The following is a 20,038-nucleotide window of genomic DNA, read 5'->3' as shown; positions in this document are numbered from 1 at the left end:
TGTTGGTTACATCGTGCATGGATTGACACTCTGGATTCAACAGGATACTAAAATTTGACTAATTGGGTTTAATCCAAGTTCCTATTGTATTCACCTAATTATATGGTGACCTATGTCTATCTAAAATAAGTTGCCAACTGCGTGCCTATAATGATTTAGTGTAGATAATTTTTTCATTTTGACATAGGAGTACCGGCGTCACTTCACTGCAAATGTGGAGTCTGGTTAAAGAATCAGGAAAGGATATTAAAGAAATTCTCATTCAAATATTTTTTCTGGTTTTAAATGTTTATCCGTTGGAAGTTTCTTCACCTAAAGTTAGAAACTTCAGGTTAAGTGAGTACTTTCTTGCACTGAAAGCCTAACAGTTATAAGTATTGAGTGTAATGGTACTTTGAAATAAACCTCATGCCCTCACCTTCTAATTTGCCTTGGTTGGACTTGTGCCTTGACTAGAGGATGGAGCAGAGGGTATTGATTTAGAAATTTTCTATTAAGTGTTCTCAATAACCTAGGCCAGGTGATGATGAAGAGTCATTGCTGCTAAAATTGACTGTCACCCTCCTAGATCCCATTCTTTTGTACTATAAATCCTATTCTTTTTTTCCCAGCATGGCTGAAATGTGCTTCCATTCATTTAAATTGTTTTTGCACTTTTGAATGCCACCTTTAGCTTTGTAACTTTCATCGATTTTAGATCACAGTCAGGTCCTGCCTCTGCTTGCTTAAAAATCCTTCGTGCTGTTACCCAGAATAGCTGTGAAAAGTATTATGATACAGGCTCTGGTTTGCTACTAGTCCAGGCAGATACTGTGAAGGTAATTATCTCATACACTTTCATATGGAGATCTCTGGGTCTATTTTACACTTTTGTTTTTTTCTTCTACAGACTCAAGAAAATGTATCTTTGTTGGAAGCAATTGAGCTTGTGGCTGCCTATTCGTCGTCCTCCTTTGGGGTCGGCTATTTCGGAAGCTCAATGGATCATCCAAAGGTATGAACATTCTAAAAAACAACTAGTTTGCTAGACAATGCTTAGAAGCTTAAGTGGTTCAATGAACTAGTTAGACGTAAAGTCCATTGCATAATGAACATGTTATCTTCTCAAGATATTGCCGATTTGAATATTTACATATCCGGAGTTCTAAATTATTCTCGCTAATCAGTGTTTCCAAAACTAGACCAAACAGCAACTGGTTAACCCAAATCAATAGAAAAATGTGTTTGAACCTGATTTTGAGCTGTTTCTTATTTTTAAAAAATGCCGATGGTGATTGGTCTGTCAGCAAGAACAACACAATTTTGAGTACTCAGAGCTCCATAGCTTTGAGGCTTTACCTTCTATTTTTTGTTTGATAATGCTGCGTTTTATTGTAGGTTTCCATACTGAGAGCTGCAAGCCCTTCTGCCAACAGCAAAGTCAACCATTTCGCAACACGAATTAATTTCGATGCCTTTTAATCCCGATATGTAAGAGTATTGGTATATTGTATTGTCATTTGACTGAATTTCAATGCAATCAGCATTTAAAAAGAATTCTTCAAAGATTAGGAAATTCGTGGGTTTATTGTTTTTATATTCAGAACCAACGTGTTACCATCACGGCATGGACAATGGTGCTCTTCTGTTCGACTTAATGATAATGAATGCATTTTTTGTTCTCTCGGATTATTTGTTACCGTGTCTTGTTATTCATTCTCTTTCATATAAAGATAATTTCAATGATGAGTAATATCAGGCTTCGCTGGTGATGAATGCAGCAGAGATGTTCAGCATTTTCACAATCGTATCAAGTCAGTTAGTTTAGCCAACTGTGAATCCAAAAGTAAATCATATATGGACCAAAGCTACTTCTGCAAAAGGTAAATCTTTCATGGTGGTTACCTTGTCATTCTTTTTGTTACTTGTGTAGAAATTATGGAGGGGTTTGCAGTATGTTTCGTACCGAGAGGTGTTAGCCCCTTAATTTGATGGTAAGGTTGGGTGTACGGATTGGCTCGTTACTTCTTGGATTCAACATATTGAGCATGTGCGTAAGACATGCCAAGCAATGGGTATATTTGTGGCAGCGCGCGGGGGCTGTCCAAGCACAAGTTAAATGGAAGGTCAATTTGATGATGGTGAATAGATGCAAAGGTTAGACGTGCGGAATCTAAGCATTTGGTCAAACATGGCTTGTAGAAAACATAAGTCATGTCATGTAACAGGTGCATGCAATGCAGCATGAATGATGATGTAGCAAGGTGACTATTTGGCCCAAGCTTATGAAGCAGAACCATGGGCCAAGTATAAGGGTGCATGCTGGTCTTTGACATGGTGCCAAGGCAGTAAATGATGTGGATGATAGTTTGAGCCATATGACATGGTAGTTGATGAAACTACCATGCAACCATTTGTAATCGTCAAACTAACATCAACTACCATGCAACCGTTTGTAATCGCCAAACTAACTTCTGCCTATGAATTATAAATATGCATGGATGGGCAATGACAAAGGGACATGAGAGGAATGTATGAGTAATCTGTCAAGAGAGTCCATTTGTAATCCTTTGGTGTTAATACAAAAAGTTGGGAGCTTTTTCCTGTATGTTGGTGTGTTTTTGCTGGTGTTTGTCTAGTGCCTTTGTCTTGTGCATTCTCTAGCACTTCGGTGGTGCATTGGTAGGTTGAATTAAGTGTGGTGTTTGGTCGTCACATAGGAAATTCCTAAGGCATAAATTATCCCTGTGACAACTGGTATCATAGCGCAAAAGTATGGTTGGTGGCAACTACGAAATTAGAGAACGACTTTCTTCTCTTGAAGCATTGCTTGGTGCGGTTCCGAATGGAGAAGATGTTTGCAAACTGGTTGCAAAGATTCTCAACTTGGAGGCCAATATGGAGCAAATTCAAGAGTCTTTAATGGAGGAGATGATAGAAATTCGGAAGAACAATGAGGATCTATGCTATGAAGTTGTTGTTCTACGAAGAGCAATGATTTCTAGTGTAGAAATGGGGCCTTATCACCCGTTGGTAAGAGTTTCTAAACCCAAATCCGTTGGAGGCACATAGAGTGCCAAGGAACTCGAGAATTTTCTGTGAGATATGGAGCAATACTTTGTGGCTGCTAAAGTGTCTGAAAATGAGAAAATGACAATTGCAAGCATGTATCTTATTGGTGATGCAAAGCTTTGGTGGTGAACTCGTATGGTGGACGATGCAAATGCAGGCGACAAAAGATTGATACTTGGGATCGGTTGAAGAAGGAAATGAAGGATCAATTCCTTTCAGGCAACACCTCATGGCTTGCGTGATGGACTAAAACGTCTCAAACAGAGTGGTTTTGTGCGAGACTATGTCAAAGAATTTAGTTTTTTGATGCTGAATATTCAGAATATGTTCGAGGACAAATTGTATAACTTCTTGTGTGGTTTGCAGCCCTGGGCACAGGTTGAACTTTGAAGGCAAAATGTGAAAAATTTGCCTAGTGCACTTGTTGCTGTTGATGCCTTGGTGGACCTTCATATGAGCAAAGATAATCTGAACACTTCTTCATCTTCCAAATCTAATTTTATCTGCAAGGATAAGAAAGGAGAATGGAAGAAGGATGGTAAGGAGGGTAAAAAGAAGGATCTGGGGAATAACCAAGGGAAAGGAACGATGAAACATTCGGCTACCCGGGGAAAGGATAACTTGAAGAATCAGAGTTATTTCTTGTGCAACAGCTATCATTTTACTAAAGATTGTTTGAAACGCGAGAAGTTAAATGCCCTCTTGGTGGGGGATAAAGGGGAAAATTATGAACAAGAAGTTAATACTCTTATTAACCCTTTACAGTTACTAAATCCAATTATTAATTATGAGTCTGTTGAATTGCTAACCAATATGTCGGAGGACATGGTGTGGGCTCATTCTCTACTTTTGCACATTTTCGTTGAGTTGAATGAGAAAAGTGTGAATGCTATGGTAGATATAGGGGCTACTTATACCTTTGTGTCTGTCAAGTTGGTGAAAGATTATGGGTTGTCAATAAGTAAATGCCCAAGTTACATCAAATCGACGAATGCCAAGGCACAACAGTTGTAGGTATGACTTACGATGTACCTTTAACTATTGGCATTTGGGTTGGAAAGGCAAATATGATGGTGATCTCGCTTGAAGATTTTCAAATAATCATGGGTATGAATTTTTTGTGGAAGACAAAGACAATGCCCATGCTTCACTTGGACGGAGTAATGCAGGAGTCAAATCCTTGCTTTGTCTCAGATGTGCATCCTTATCGTAAGGGCCAAAAAAGGGGAAGACAGACATCATATCTATAATGTCACTAGAGAAAGGCTTAAAGCAAGGCGAGACAACATATTTGGCTGTCTTAATCAATATGAAACTTGACAAGAATATTGAGTTGCCTATAGTGTTAAAGACATTCTGTCCAAGTTTAAAGACATGATACCTTCGGAGTTTCCAAAACACTTGCCACCAATGAGAAATGTCGACCACAAAATTGAGTTGATCCCTGGTGTTATCCCTCTTACAAGTTCATCATACCGTATGCCTCCTTTAGAACTTGCTGAATTACGTAAACAATTGAATGAATTGTTGGAGGCAGGGTGTGTCCAACCATCCAAGGCTCCTTTTGGTACACCGGTGCTGTTCCAAAAGAAAAAAGATGGCAGCTTGAGGATGTGCATGGATTACAAGGCCTTGAATAAGTAACAGTGAAGAACAAGTACCCTGTTCCATTGGTGCAAGATCTGCTAGATAGATTAAGCAAGGCGTCATGGTTTACAAAACTTGATTTGAGATCAGGTTATTGGCAAGTTAGAATTGCATAATGAGATGAGGCCAAAACAACATGTGTGGCTCGTTATGGTTCTTACGAGTTCCTGGTCATGCCCTTTGGCTTGACAAATGTGTAGGGGATCTAGTGTGGTCGGCTAGAAGGGGGATTAAATAGTTGATACCCCCAAATCGATAGTTTCCTACAATGGTTAGCTTGCATAGCGAAAATACAAAGAAATATAAACAAGAAAGTTAAAGACAAGCAAAACGCTAATACGTCCATTTACGTGATTCGAAGATAACTTGCTCCTACTTCACGGTTGTCCATAAGGTGGACGATCCTGATCCGTCGGTGGATAACTCCCTGGCAAACTCCGGCTAGCTCACGTAGTTCCTTTTGGGTGGAGAAACCTCACCACAACTCTCACAAGAACACTTGAGACGCTAGGGCACAGATAGACTACTAATAGGGGTTAACCACCTTTATTTCGTCAAATTTAACTAAGCTCCAAAGTCTTGGTTATATAGGTCACGGGTTGGAAAACCCCATCTACCAGTCAATTGGTGAAAGTGTTAGTCGACTGTCCTCTGTGGAGATTCGACCATTACAATCCAATGACTCGATACCAGTCAATTGATGAAAGTACCAATCAACTGCTCCACACTAACCGAGCGAACAGAAGCATTCTGTTCGCTCCCAGTCGATTGTACTAGTCGACTGTTATTTTCATTAGTTGACTAGTACCCCGAGTATATTCTCTCAGCAGTCGAACCCTCACCCTTACGACTCAATTGATTCTTCTTTGTTGCAGCCTTGACCTCTTGCCTTCAAGTCTACTTCCTTCGGCTCTCGTCCCTCGGATGCATCCAAGCCCGCGACTTGTCTCCAATGTCATCCTTCGCGTATGCCTCGAAGTCGCTTCCCTTGGCCCTTGTCCTTGCTGCCTTGTCCACGGTCCCTCGGATGCTCCATCCTTCACCAGACCCGAAGCCATCAAGCTGAGTCATATGTGTATCCTGCAAACCTGCACACTCACATACACATATCAAATACAAGGGTGAATCTAACTTAAACCCTTTGCCCAAGTACCAAAACACATGGTCGCATGAACCATTGGATTGTTCCAACAATCTCTTTTTTTTTTTGATGTTTAGCAATACGTTTAAGTTAGGGAAAACGTAATAGCAAAACAATATGCTAAAAATAATAGACTTACGTTGCCAAGGATACACACTTAGACTTACACCTTCGAATGGACTTATGTTGCCAAGGCTACACACTTGGGCTTACACCGCCGAATGAATTTACGCTACCAAGACTACACACTTGAACTTATATCGTCGAATGGACTTACGTTGCCAAGGCTACACACTTGGACTTACATCGCCGAATTAAAAATGCAAACATGCATAGGAACCTGTCACAAGGCTCCCCCTACACCTATGCTCCCCATTGAACTAGGAATTTTACCACAGGGATATTTAAGAACCTATCACAAGACTCTCCCTACATAAAGGCATTTAAGGTTTTCCCAACTAAACCTTACTTCTCCCCCTTTGTCTAATATCAAAAAGCTCCAACAATATCCCAATTATTAAAAGTAGTCATTCAAAGTGACCCTAAACTCGTCTATTAATTCTCCATAGATCTCATACACATATACGAGCTGACCTGGTCAAATCTAATGCTGAAAAATAGTTTCAAGCTGGTATCAGTCGACTGCTAGAAGTACCAGTTGACTACCCTTATCGAAATCAACACACAGAAGCATTCCGTGTTCGATATTCACTGTTACCAGTCGACTGGTACCCTTTTCCAGCCCATTTCAATATTTCTAACTCAATTTTAGAAATGCACTAGAAATTCCACAGACATCCAAAAATCTCCAAATTTTATGGAGAGTTCTGTTTTACCCATGTTTACTTGGAAAAAATACATTAAAAAAATGTATCTATCACCAATCCCAAGATTAACACAAAATCCAAAACTAGCTAAATGGTTCAATTGAACCTTGACCGAAAGTCCTAGTTTTGGCTTGCTCTTGATGTATTTGCTCATACTAAACCACAATGCATCCCTAGCATTGGTTTATATAGAATATATACATTCAAAACTAATTATCATGTAATATGACCACCAATGTCATATTTCCTTGCATGAAACACAACCCAATTGTGCCAATTCCCTAAGGTTGAGACTCAAATCCGTCTCCAAACCTTTTGGCACATTTCATGACCCAATCTAGACTCCCAAGTAAAACTCACTTGAGATCCATTTGTCATGGGTCCCAAATTGACTCTTTGAGCTCCCCCTAGAGTTCTTAGCTTTGGTCATCTCCTTAGGTGACTCATCCACAATTGCTAGGCCACATCGGTGCACCTTCGGTGACACTTGGCCTACAAACTTAAACTTTTTAACCTTAAACACCTTGTCCTTGGTTAATTTCTTATTATCATTAAATGACTTTCCCTTATCATTTATTGGCTTCTCCTTGCTATAGTCATATGCAACTCTAGCATAATACTTTCTCTTAGCATTGGAGACATTAGATCAATATCCCAAATCCGATCTATCATTGTTGGATCTTTGACTACCCAACATCATATCTAACCCTATAGATCAAACATTGAATCTCTCTAGGGTTTTCTCCAATTGATCAAGCTTTTCCTTTAAAGCTTGATTCTCCCTTTCCAGGTTCCTAAACCTAGAGTCAACATGTCCACCATGGACATTCCTAGACCTACCCTTCCTAGGCATGTAGCTCCCCTTCTTGGGATTGATACCTAAGTTCTTTATTACCTTCTTCTCCTTAGGTAATGAGAATTTAACTTACCTAGGTCTATCATGCATAGGTTTCATAGGGTTATGATCTACATTGACCTTATTTTTATCATGATATTTAAATCTAAAATTTTGCATGGGTAAATAATGCAAATTATTTCTAGCATGCATGGGAGAATAAATATTTGAATTACAATTTAAATTAAGGTATACCTCCCTTAGCCTTGAAGCTCCCCCTCAACTTGAGCTCCTCTTCTTCTCTCATTTCTTTAGATGCTCTAACTTCTTGAGCTCTCCCTTCCTTTGGCATCTTGTGTGGTAGTGTCCCATTTCACCACACGTGAAGCATCTAATGCGTTTCTTCTCCTTCTTCTTCCTACAACTCAAATAAAATTCTAAAGGAATTGAATTGAGTTTAGGAGTTACCTTCTTTTTACCCAATGAGCACCTACTCTTGTAGTGTCCTTTCTCATTGCATCTGAAGCAAATGATGTTGTCCTTTGACTTCACTTAGGTGGAGATGCTAGCAAGGTTGACTACTTCCAAGACTTCTTCTTCATCCACTTCACTTGTCTTTGATTCTTCTTCAACCTTTGAGGATGTTTCCTCATCCACACTTGTGGATGACATTTCCTCATCCTTCTCCTCCTCCTCGGAAAGTTGAGCGCTCGTCACCTTCCAGTTGCTCCTCCTCTTGTTCTTATTTAGGCATAGGTTCTTCCCAAGGAATCTTCTTTATCTTGCTCCACAAATCGTGGGCATTCTTGTATTCACCTACATGCCTCATCACATCATTAGGTAAAATATCAATCAAAATAGATATTACCTTATCATTTGCCTTTGATCGTGAAGTTTGCTCCTCCATCCAATGACGTTGTCAGAGTCTCTTTCCTTTCTTGTCTCTTGGGACTTTGAATGACTCCTTAACCACCATCATGCTATCCTAATCCGTATGGAAGAAGACCTCTATCTTCATCATCCAATACGTGATGCCCCATAAGCCTCTTCCTTCAAACTTTGGAGGTGTTATCAAGTCGACCATCTTCTCGCTTCCCCAGCGATTAGTCTGAAGGAGAGAGTCCTCGCTCTGATACCACTTATAGGGGATCTAGTGTGGCCGGCTAGAAGGGGAGTTGAATAGTCCGTGCCCCTAAATCGATAGCTTCATACAATGGTTAGCTTGCGTAGTGAAAATATAAAGAAATATAAACAAGAAAGTTAAAGACAAGAAAAATGCTAATACGTCTGTTTACGTGGTTCAAAGATAACTTGCTCTTACTCCACGATTGTCCGTAAGGTGGACGATCCCGATCCGTCGGTGGATGACTCCTCGGCAAACTCCGGCTAGCTCACATAGCTCATTGTGGGTGGAGAAACCTCTGTTGGTTGCTACTCGGAATACCGTCCTAGTTCCCTTGTACCAAAATTTGTACAAGCATAGAACGATCCTAGCTACCCATGTGCTCTACTGAAGTTAAATTTGGATTGCAAACGATGCTTAACATTATTAATCCAAATTGTCCTTTAGAAGTTAAACTTGGATTGAAAACGATACTTAACATTTTTACTCCAAGTTTAACCGATATGATCTTCCTAAGTTAAACCATATTACAGAAGTTATCAAATATCTATTTCAAAGATCGACTTCCAGGTTAAACATGGTGAGGCACTAGGTCTTCTTGGATATGGGATCATCCACCACTTCCTAAACAAAGCCTCACAAAGAAATTGGATATTTAACTTCTTACAGTAAACTATGTTTAACTATAGAGATCTCAATAGAAGCACATTATCGAAACATGAAATCAAAAAATAAAATCGATAACAAAAATGATAACTTAAAACCGATAACCTCTTGTGTTTAGTTTTTCAAGATCTATACAAAAGATGAACTAGTTATGGTGCAGAAACTAATAACTAGTTATACCTTTTGTAGCTTATAAACCTCTTGATCTTCTGTTGTATTCCCCTCCTTCTCTTGAACGTCGTGTGGGCGACAATCTTCCAAGATGAAATCCACTCAACCTTCTTCCAAGGCTTCCAAGATCTGGCCACCAACTAACCTCCAAGGGCTGCTAGACAAGAGAGCTTCCTTTTCTTCTTCTTCTCCTTCAAGCAACCAAGCCACCAAGAGATTACCACAATTGATGTCGCCGACCTCCAAGGAAGAAAACAAAAGGAGAAAAGAAAAGGACAAGGGCCGACCACCAAGGATTGGAAGAGAGAAATAGAAGATGTGTTATCTCATGATGCACCCCTCCATCTCTTTTATAATCCTTGGTCTTGGCAAAAAAGGAAAGTTTTAAACATAATTAAAACTTCCTTATATTCCTTGCTAATGACTAAAAAGAAAAGTTTTAAAACAAAAAATTAAAACTTCCTTTAATGCTTGTCATGGCCGACCATATACTTGTGCTCCAAACAAGGAAAGTTTTAAATACAAAATTAAAACTTCCTTATTTGTTTCCGGTAAGAAATTTTAATAAAAAAAAATTTCTCTTTTAAATTCCCTTGTTGGTTATAAAAGGAAAATTTTATAAATTAAAATCTCTCTTTTAAAACATGTGGATGGTTATAAAAAGAAAAGTTTTATCAAAAATTAAAATCTTCCTTATAGCTATAAATAAGGAAAGATATCAAACCTCTCTCTTAATCCTTTGTAGAAAGTTATAAAAGGAAAGATTTTAAAATTTAAAAACTCTCTTTTAAAGCCATGTCTTCCACAAAAGGAAAGATTTTAAAAATTAAAATATCCTTTTATTTTAATGTGGTCGGCCACCTATCTTGGGCTCCAAGCTTGGCCAGCCACAACTTGGCTCTATCCTTTGGCTTGACCGACCCTAGCTTGGGCTCCAAGCTTGGCTTGGCCGACCACTATAAGATGGGTAAGAAGTTTGGCTTTAAGTGGATATAATGCTTTATAAATAAGAGGCTACAACAGGGATCGAGAGGAGGAATTGATTTTGGTCTCCCGATGAGTTTGAGCTTCCCGTGTTCGCCCTGAACACCCAACTCAAGTTCATCAATAATATCTCATTCCACTAAAGAGTTATTATTGCATTGTTGCACCAATACCATATTACAATATGGGTTCCTTCTTATTATGAGTGTGTTAGTCTCCCTGTGTTTAAGATATCGAATGACCACTAATTAAATGAGTTACTGACAACTCACTTAATTAATATCTAGCTCCAAGAGTAGTACCACTCAACCTTATTGTCATGTCGGACTAAGTCCACCTGTAGGGTTTACATGACAATCCTTAGTTCCTCATGGAGAGACATCATCAACCTATATTACTAGGACACAGTTTCATTCTATTATCAACAACACACCATATAAATTATATCATTTCCCAACTTATCAGGCCTATTGATTTAACGAACTAAATCACACCCTTTGATAAATTAAAGAAATGAATATTAAGTATGCGTGCTTGTTATTATATCATGATTAAGAGCACACACTTCTATAATAACAGAGGTCTTATTCTTTTTAACAGTCAGTATAAAAAGAACAACCTCAAATGGTCCTGCTCAATACACTCAGAGTGTACTAGTGTAATTTTATAGTCAAGATAAACTAATACCAAATTACACTACAACCATTCCAATGGTTTGTCCTATTCTATCTTGGTTATAAGCAACTATTTATAATTTATAAGGAACTGATAACATGATCTTCTGTGTGACACCACACACCATGTTATCTTTAATATAAATTAAACGAACAACTACACTTAGTATATAAATATAGACATTTGACCAATGTGATTCATATTTCAAAATAAATGTTTATACAAAAAGCTAGACTTTTAGTATACACTCTAACCACCTCACCACAACTCTCATAAGAACACTTGAGACGTTAGGGCACTGGTAGACTACTAATAGGGGTTAACCATCTCTATATCATCAACCTTAACCAAGCTCTAAAGCCTTGGTTATATAGGCCATGAGTTGAAAACCCCGCCTACTAGTCGACTGGTGAAATTGTCAATCAACTGCCCTCTTAGAGATTCGACCGTTACAATTTAACGGCTCGATACCAGTCGACTGGTGAAAGTACCAATCGACTGCTCCACACTGGCCAAGTGAACAGAAGCATTCTGTTCGCTCCCAGTTGACTGCCCAGTCGATTATACCAGTTGACTGCTATTTCCATCAGTCGACTGGTATCCTGAGTACATTCTCTCAGCACTCGGACCCTCACCCTTACGACTCACTTGACTCTTCTTTGTTGCATCCTTGACCTCTTGCCTTCAAGCCTACTTCCTTTGGCTCTTGTACCTCGGATGCATTCAAACCCGCAGCTCGTCCCCAAAGTCATCCTTCGCGTATGCCTTGAAGTAGCTTCTCTCGGCCCTTGTCCTTGCTGCTTTGTCCACGGTCCCTCGAATGCTCCATCCTTCACCGGACCCAAAGTCATCAAGCTGAGTCATATGTGTATCCTGCAAACCTGCACACTCACATACACATATCAAATACAAGGCTGAACCTAACTTAAACCCTTTTCCCAAACACCAAAACATATGGTCGCACGGACAATTGAGATTCCTCCAACAAAATACCCCTACTACCTTTTGCAATTTAATGAGCAAGGTGTTGTATGACTTTCTTGACAACTTTATTGTAGTTTATTTGGATGATATTGTAATCTACATCAAGTCATTAGAAGAGAACTTGAAGCACTTGGGGATGGTGCTCGATCGACTAAGGAAGCATCAATTCTTTGTAAAGAAAGAAAAGTGTGAGTTTGCTATCCAAGAAGTAATGTTTTTGGGACACATGGTCAACAATTGCCATGTTCGGATGGATCCAAAGAAGGTGCTCGCCATTGTTGAATGGCAACTGTTGGTTGCTACTCGGAATATCATATTGGTTCCCGTGTACAAAAATTTTGTACAAGTCCCAAACCTTTCCTAACAACCTATTGTGTTCTTTAGAAATTAAATTTGGAATCACAAACAGAACTTAATATTATTGATTCCAAATTCAACTTATCTGTTCTTAGAGGTTTAGACTTGGATCGCAAACGATGCTTAACATTATTAATCCAAATCCATCCATGTTACAAAGTTAATTAAATATTTATTTCAGAGATTAACTTGCAGGTTAAACGTGGTGAGGCACTAGGCCTTCTTGGGTATGGGATCATCCACCACTTCCTAGACAAAGCCTTTCAACGAAATTCAATATTTAATCTCCTTATAGTAACCCTAGGTTTAACCACTAAGAACAATCAAATCACAAGATCGAAAAACAAAAGAAACACATAATCGAAACATAAAATCGATTGCCTAGAATCGTTAGCCTCTTGTGTTTGGTATTTCAAAAATCCGTACAAAGAAAACTAGTATGATGCGGAATAAAGCAACTAGTTATACCTTTCTTTGTAAACAAAAACCTCTTGACCTTCTATTGTATTCCTCTCCTTCTCTTGGACGTCGTGTGGGAGACGATCTACCAAGAAGAAATCCACCAAAGCCTTCTTCTCTTCCTCCAAGTTCTGGCCAACAAAGGGATCTAGACAAGAGGGCCTCCTTTCTCTTCTTCTTCTCCTCCTAGTAACAGGCCACCAAAGCTCCTAGTAGTCTTGATGCCGCTGGCCACAATGTGGAAAACAAGAGAAGAGAGAGAGGAAGAGGGTCGACCACCAAAAGAAAAGAGAGAGGAACAATAGAATAGAAGTTGTGTTCAATGAAGACACCCTTTACCTCTCTTTTATATTCCTTGGTGAATCCAAAAAAGGAAAGTTTTATAATAAAAATAAAACTTCGTTTTCTATACATGATATGGCCGACCACCTCTTGTAAAACAAACAAAGAAAGATTTTAAACAAAAATTATAATCTCTTAAAAATATCCCTTTTGTGGTTAGCTATAAAAGGAAAATTTTATAAATTAAAATCTCTCTCTTTTAAATCCTTTTATGGATATCTATAAAAGATAAGTTTTAAAAAAATAAAATTCCTTTTATATCATGGTTAAAAAGGGAAAATTTTCTTAAAAATTAAAATCTTTCTCTTAACATTATAGATATCTACAAATAAGGAAAGATATCTAATCTCTCTTTTAATCTTTTGTAGAAAATATATAAAAGGAAAGATTTCAAAATTAAAACTCTCTTTTAAAATCATGTGGATAAAAACATAAAAGGAAAGATTTTATCAAAATTTTATTTTTTTTATAAAATTCCCTTTCCTTTCCTTACTTGGCTGGCCATTTGCTTGGGCACCAAGCAAGGCTTGGCCGGCCCTAGCTTGAGCTCCATGCTTGGCTTGGCCGACCCCTTGCTTGGGCTCCAAGCAAGGATAGGGGCAGACCCCTAGCATGGGCTAAGAGGCTAGGCTTTGGGAGGATATAAGACTATATATAAGAGGCTACAATAGGGACCGAGAGGAGGAATTGGTTTTGGTATCCCGATGAGCTTGAGCTTCCTGTGTTCGCCCCGAACACCCAACTCAAGTTCATCAATAATAACTCATACCACTAAAGAGCTACTATTGAACTACCGCACCAACCCCAAATTACATTATGGGCTCCTTATTATGAGTGTGTTAATCTCCCTGTGTTTAAGATATTGATTGTGTAACGCCCCGCCCCTCCTGCTAAGGCGACGGGGGTTACTTACCATACTTAACAACTTAATACCTTATTACAGCGGAAGTCTTACTTGTAAATTATTTTAAAACATAGAGTCCATATGTCATACTTAACATTATTTCAAGACATATAGAGTAAACATGATAAAATGTCATGGAGTTATAACGTAGTAATATAAACTAGGCATAATTCCTATTAAATAAAAGCAAGTCTTTTATTCTTCTTTAGCCAGTCACTGCCACACACATCCTGCTAGCCCCTCCTGCTGCTCTCCTAGTTCATCCATCCCTTGCCCTTATCTGTGGTACAAGAAAGTAAGCTGTGAGCACTCATGGCTCAGTAAGTTCCTTTCCTACTCACAAAAACCGTATAGCATGTCAACAATCACAAAGCATACATCATAGCATAACATACATGATCATCATACATGTCATAAGCATCATCATAGATATCATGGCATAATCATGGCATAAACACAAGGTAGTATGGCATATCATAACATGATCATCATAATTATCATGGCATATTCGATATCATGGCATAATCATGGCATAAACACAAGGTAGCATGGCATATCATAACATGATCATCATAATTATCATGGCATATTCCTACGGTATATGCAGGGTGAACTCTTAAACATACATCATGAAAGTTATGCATCATGTCTTTTTAAAACGTATAGCATAGATACTTAAACATAATCTCAATCATAAGAGGGGATCCCGGCTTGTACCACGTACATAAATGCGCGCGTCCTAGTAGGTCCAAGGTAGCAAGTCTTGAACCCTACAAGACATACATATACTAGGCCCGTTTCTTAGTCCATCGACCTAGGGGCACTTAGGAGTCCATCCCTAACGAGGCTCGTTTCTTAGTCCATCGACCCCGGGGCGCTTATGGAGCCCACCCTTGGTACAAGCCTTAAAAGTAAAATAGCATGTCATATCTACATAGTCCATATCACTCATGTCATAGTCATGTCATGAAGAGTGCTCTTGATCCCACTTATAGGGAAGCAACTCTTTTAGGCATAGCTTAAAGCATGTATATTTGAGCACACAGCATATCATGATTTTGAGCACACAGCATATCATGAACACATGCATAATTAAGCATACAACCTATCATGAGTTTAAGCACACAGCATATCATGAATTTGAGCACATAGCATATCATGAGTTTAGGCACATAGTATATCATGAATTTGAGCACACAGCATATCATGAAGTTAAGCACATAGCATATTCTGAAATTTAGCACACAGCATATCATGAAAATAAGCCCATAGCATATCATGGAATTTAGCACACAGCATATCATGAAAGTAAGCACATAACATATCATGAAATTTAGCACACAGCATATCATGAACTTAAGTACATAGCATATCATGAAATTGGACCTAACATTCATAAATAAACATCACAGCATGTCATACTCTTAACATATCATAAAGAATTGCATGTGAAGTTCATGGGAGAACCTAATTAGGTCTCTAACCCTAGTAACAAGGGGTGGCCGAAACATGTAGAGATAGCTTGGGTTATCAAGCAACAAAAAAAACATGTGAACCCTAAACATTTATCATTTCTTAGAACATAAGGAACATCTTAAGCATGTTAGGCATAGGTTCCAAGCTTTCTAGGTTCCTTTTCATAACATGGACGAAACCCATTAAGCCTTTATTTTGGGTTATAAACATCATACAAGCATGAAAGACCCTAACAATTGTCACATCATATTTCATAAGAAACAACTTGAGCATGTTTGATTTAGATTCTAAGTTCTCTAAGCCTTTAACCCCAACATGGCCGAAACCCTAGCAACATGTTTCTAGGTTACAAGTAACATAAAAATGTTGAACTTCATGCCAATATCCCAATACATATCATGAGAAGAACCATAAGTACTTTTAGTCTAAGTTTCAAGCTTCTCAAGCTTTTTAACCTAATGTGGCCGAATCTTGTTAAGCATGGGAATTAGGTTTCTAGTGGCATAATAGCATGAAGACCATAAGAATTTTCCTAGCATTCATTTCAAGGAATATCCTGGACCACTTAGTTTAGAATTTGAGCATCCTAGGTCAAAGAAACAAGTGTGGCCGAAAGTTATAGAACAAGAATTCAAGTTTCAAGCAACATAAGAACATTAGTTTACTTCATATCTTTTCATCAAGAAAATAATAAGTATCTTAGGCTTGATTTAAACTTTCCTAGGGTTCAAGTCTCAACATGGCCGAATCATCATATGCATAAAAAAAAAACATAGTTCAACTTAACCTAAGATCATGACATGTCATATTAGCTTCATATCTTGTCTTATGATAATCATAGCATGCTAAATTTTAGGTTTAAAGCCCTTCTAGGCCCTCAACTCTATCATGGACGAAAGTTCATGAAGATGGAATCAAGTTTAAATTAACATACAAGTGGGAAAAACATTAACAACACCATCTACCATAAGGTACATATCATAAGGACAAGAGAGCATGCTTTGGTTTAGGTCTAGAGTTCTTCTAGTTCTTTTGTTCTTTCTTGGCCGAAAGTCTAAACCCATAAACTTATGTTCTAACCAAAAATTCTAGCATGAAAATATTAGTTTAACCCCCTTACCATCAGATACATATCATAGGAAACATCATGAACATACCTAGTTGGTTTTCAAGTTCTTAAAACCTTTCTTTTTTTTTTGTTTTGCTTTTGTTTTGGCCGAAATCCTCATGAAACAAACATAGGTTTTTCTAGCAATATATTTACATGACAATCATATAGCTATTGTACCACAGGTGAGGGGAACTTACATCCTTTCGCTTGTGGTTTTTCTTAAGGAGAAGAATATCTTAGGAGCTAAGAAATGAAGGAGCTTCTTCTTCTTGTGTCTCCTTTGGTTTCCTTTGCTTGGAAGGGCTAGAACTTGAAGATTCCTTCTCAAAAATTAGTTTTCTTGGAGAAGAAACTTGACTTAGTGTTCGGATCAAGGAGAGGGAAGACCTCTTAGTCTCGGTGAAGAAGAGAAAAGGAGGAAGGAGGAGGAAGAAGGAGAAAATGAGAGATTTACTTTCTCATTTTTCTATTTATTCACCATGAGGGGAATTTATGCCTTCATTTATTCCCTTTCTTAACTCTCCCATGAGTAGCAACTTGCCTTCTTCTTGTTCCTTCTCTTAACCAAGAGGAAGGAGAGGTAAGCAAATTTGGTTTTCTCTTGCTTCTTGCTTTATTTTCTTTTTCTCTCCTTTAACTAACATTTTTATCTCTTCCTATCCATATGTTACTCTCTATCCTAGTGGTGATCATACCATAAATCTTTCTCCATTGTTTGTGGGAGGTTCAAGGTTCAATCCTTGACCTTCTCCTCTTATCATATTATTATATATATATTTTTTCTTTTATTTCGAAGTTCTAGTGGAAATAATTACTCATGTACTTATAAAGAAATTCGTGGGTGTTACAGATTGCCCACTAATTAAATGAGTTACTGACAACTCACTTAATTAATATCTAGCTCCAAGAGTAGTACCACTCAACCATATTGTCATGTCGGACTAAGTCCACCTGCAGGGTCTACATGACAATCCTTATGAGCTCCTCAAGGGGACATTATCAACCTAGATTACTAGGACACAATTTCATTCTATAATCAGCAACACACCATATAAATAATATCATTTCCTAACTTATCGAGCCTATTGATTTATCAAACTAAATCACACCCTTTGATAAATTAAAGAAATAAATATTAAGTATACGTGTTTGTTATTATATCATGATTAAGAGCATGTACTTCCATAATAACAGAGGTCTTATTCCTTTTTAAAGAGTCAGTATAAAAAGAAACTATCTCAAATGGTCCTGCTCAATACACTCATAGTGTACTTGTGTAATTTATTAGTCAAGATAAACAAATATCTAATTACACTACAACCACTCCAATGGTTTGCCCCATTCTATCTTGGTTGTGAGCAACTGTTTATAATTTATAAGGAACTGATAACATGAACTTCTGTGTGTCTTCTCACACCATATTATCTGCAATATAAATTAAATGGACAACTACACTTAGCATAAATATAAACATTTGACCAATGTGATTCTTATTTCAAAATAAATGTTTATAAAAAACTAGACTTTTAGTATACACTCTAACAGCAACCTCCTTATATTGTTTCAAAACTACGATCATTTTTAGGTTTGGCAAACTACTATCGTAAATTCATCGCTGGATATTCAAAGAAGGCAGCTCCATTGATAGACTTATTGAAGAAAAATATACGGCGGGAATGGTTAGATTCATGCAAGGAGGAATTTGTGAAATTGAAGATGGCTATAGCATCTGAACTAGTGTTGCGCTTATCAGACTTGGAGTTGCCTTTTGAAGTACATACTAATGCTTCTAATAAAGCTATTGGTGGAATGTTGGTGCAAGAAGGCCATCCAGTCGCCTTTGAAAGTAGAAAACTCAATGTGGCTGAACAAAAACACTCTCCTCATGAGATGGAAATGGTTGCTATTATTCATTGCCTACAGGTTTGGCAGATATACTTGTTGGGAACAAGATTTTTTGTGAGAACTGTTGGGTTTTTCGGACCGCGAAAACCGCTTTTTCGCGTCGCGGAAACCCCGAATCACCCTAGCCAATGGATCTCGTGCGAAGAATATAGAACAAAATTTACGAATACGAGTTTACAACTTAGATCTACTCCTAGATCTACATGAAGAAAGGAAATACCCTTGATGCGAAGCCCTTCGCAATCCCACTTGTCCTCAGTTCGCCGGATCTCGAAAGTGTCAAAGTAGACACTTCTCTATGTGTATCCACACAAGCAAGAGATGGAGAAAAATCTCTAAGGATGTGCTAGCAACCTTAGAGATCAGTAGTGGAGGAGGAGAGGGAGAGAAGAGAACCAAGGAAGAAGAAGATGGAGTTACCCATGAAAAATGAAACTCCTTTTCATGAATAAGAGTGGTCGGCCACATTTTTGGCTTGTAACTCCCATGGAATATCAAGAGTCACCATTCTTGGTAACTCCCATGAGGTGGCATTTGGTCATGTCAAACTTGACCAAATGACGAAGCCTTGATGATGTGGCATTGGTCAAGTCAAAGTCAAGTCAAAACTTGACTCTTCATCTTCCTACTTATGTCAAGTCAAACTTGACCACTTCTCTCCCTTGGTTGATCTAATCTAACCATTGGTTCAAGTCAATTTTAATTTAATGAATCTCTATTCATTGAATTAAATTAATTAAATGAGTCTAAGTCTAAATTAGACTCACTTAACATATGAATCAAATTGAGTCCAACTCAATTAGCCCACCTTGGATTACTCTTAATCCAATTTGGTTCATCAAATGAACCTAATCCTTTAGGTTCATCAAATGAACCTAATCTCCATCTAATTGCCCTTTGTGTGTGACCCTATAGGTTCTTGTAACGTTGGCAATGCTCCTAAACCCATTTAGAAGCATAAATAATGAGCGGTATCTAGCAACACATCATTACTACCCAAGTTACAAGAATGTTGAGATCCAACATCACCTTGTGACTACTAATTGTGACTCCTCACAATATATGACATTGTCCTTCTATCCTAGACATCTAGATTGATCAATGTGAGGCATAGACCGTGTTATCCTCTAATCAATCTAAATCTTGAACTCCAAGTAGACTCACTAAATCAAATGAGCTCAATATCTCATATTGACTCATTTGGGTATGGCCATGCACTTCGTGGTCTCACTCTATCAAGAATATCGATGTCTCTCCCGTCATATAGGAGGGATAGTTCCCATCTACATCACTCACATCCCTCTGCATAATTCGTTACATACCCAGTAATCGCCTTTATAGTCCACCCAGTTACGGGTGACGTTAGACGAAACTAAAGTA

At 38.1% G+C, this 20,038-nt stretch overlaps 1 protein-coding gene across 1 annotated transcript in view; it reads left to right on the top strand.

The window, feature by feature from the left end:
- Positions 1–1,678, top strand: part of LOC122033659 (putative threonine aspartase) — a 31,741-nt gene extending 30,063 nt beyond the window's left edge. The window contains exons 9-11 of the mRNA XM_042592750.1: positions 698–818; positions 890–994; positions 1,378–1,678. Coding sequence (XP_042448684.1) covers positions 698–818; positions 890–994; positions 1,378–1,461 — 310 coding nt within the window. The 3' untranslated portion in view covers positions 1,462–1,678. The remainder of the gene's footprint in view (positions 1–697; positions 819–889; positions 995–1,377) is intronic.
- The last annotated feature ends 18,360 nt before the right edge of the window (positions 1,679–20,038 follow it).

Source organism: Zingiber officinale, chromosome 11B (genome assembly GCF_018446385.1).
Source record: "Zingiber officinale cultivar Zhangliang chromosome 11B, Zo_v1.1, whole genome shotgun sequence".
NCBI lineage: Eukaryota > Viridiplantae > Streptophyta > Magnoliopsida > Zingiberales > Zingiberaceae > Zingiber > Zingiber officinale.
Note: the sequence above shows the minus strand (reverse complement) of the source record. Positions and strands in the feature narration are given on the sequence as shown.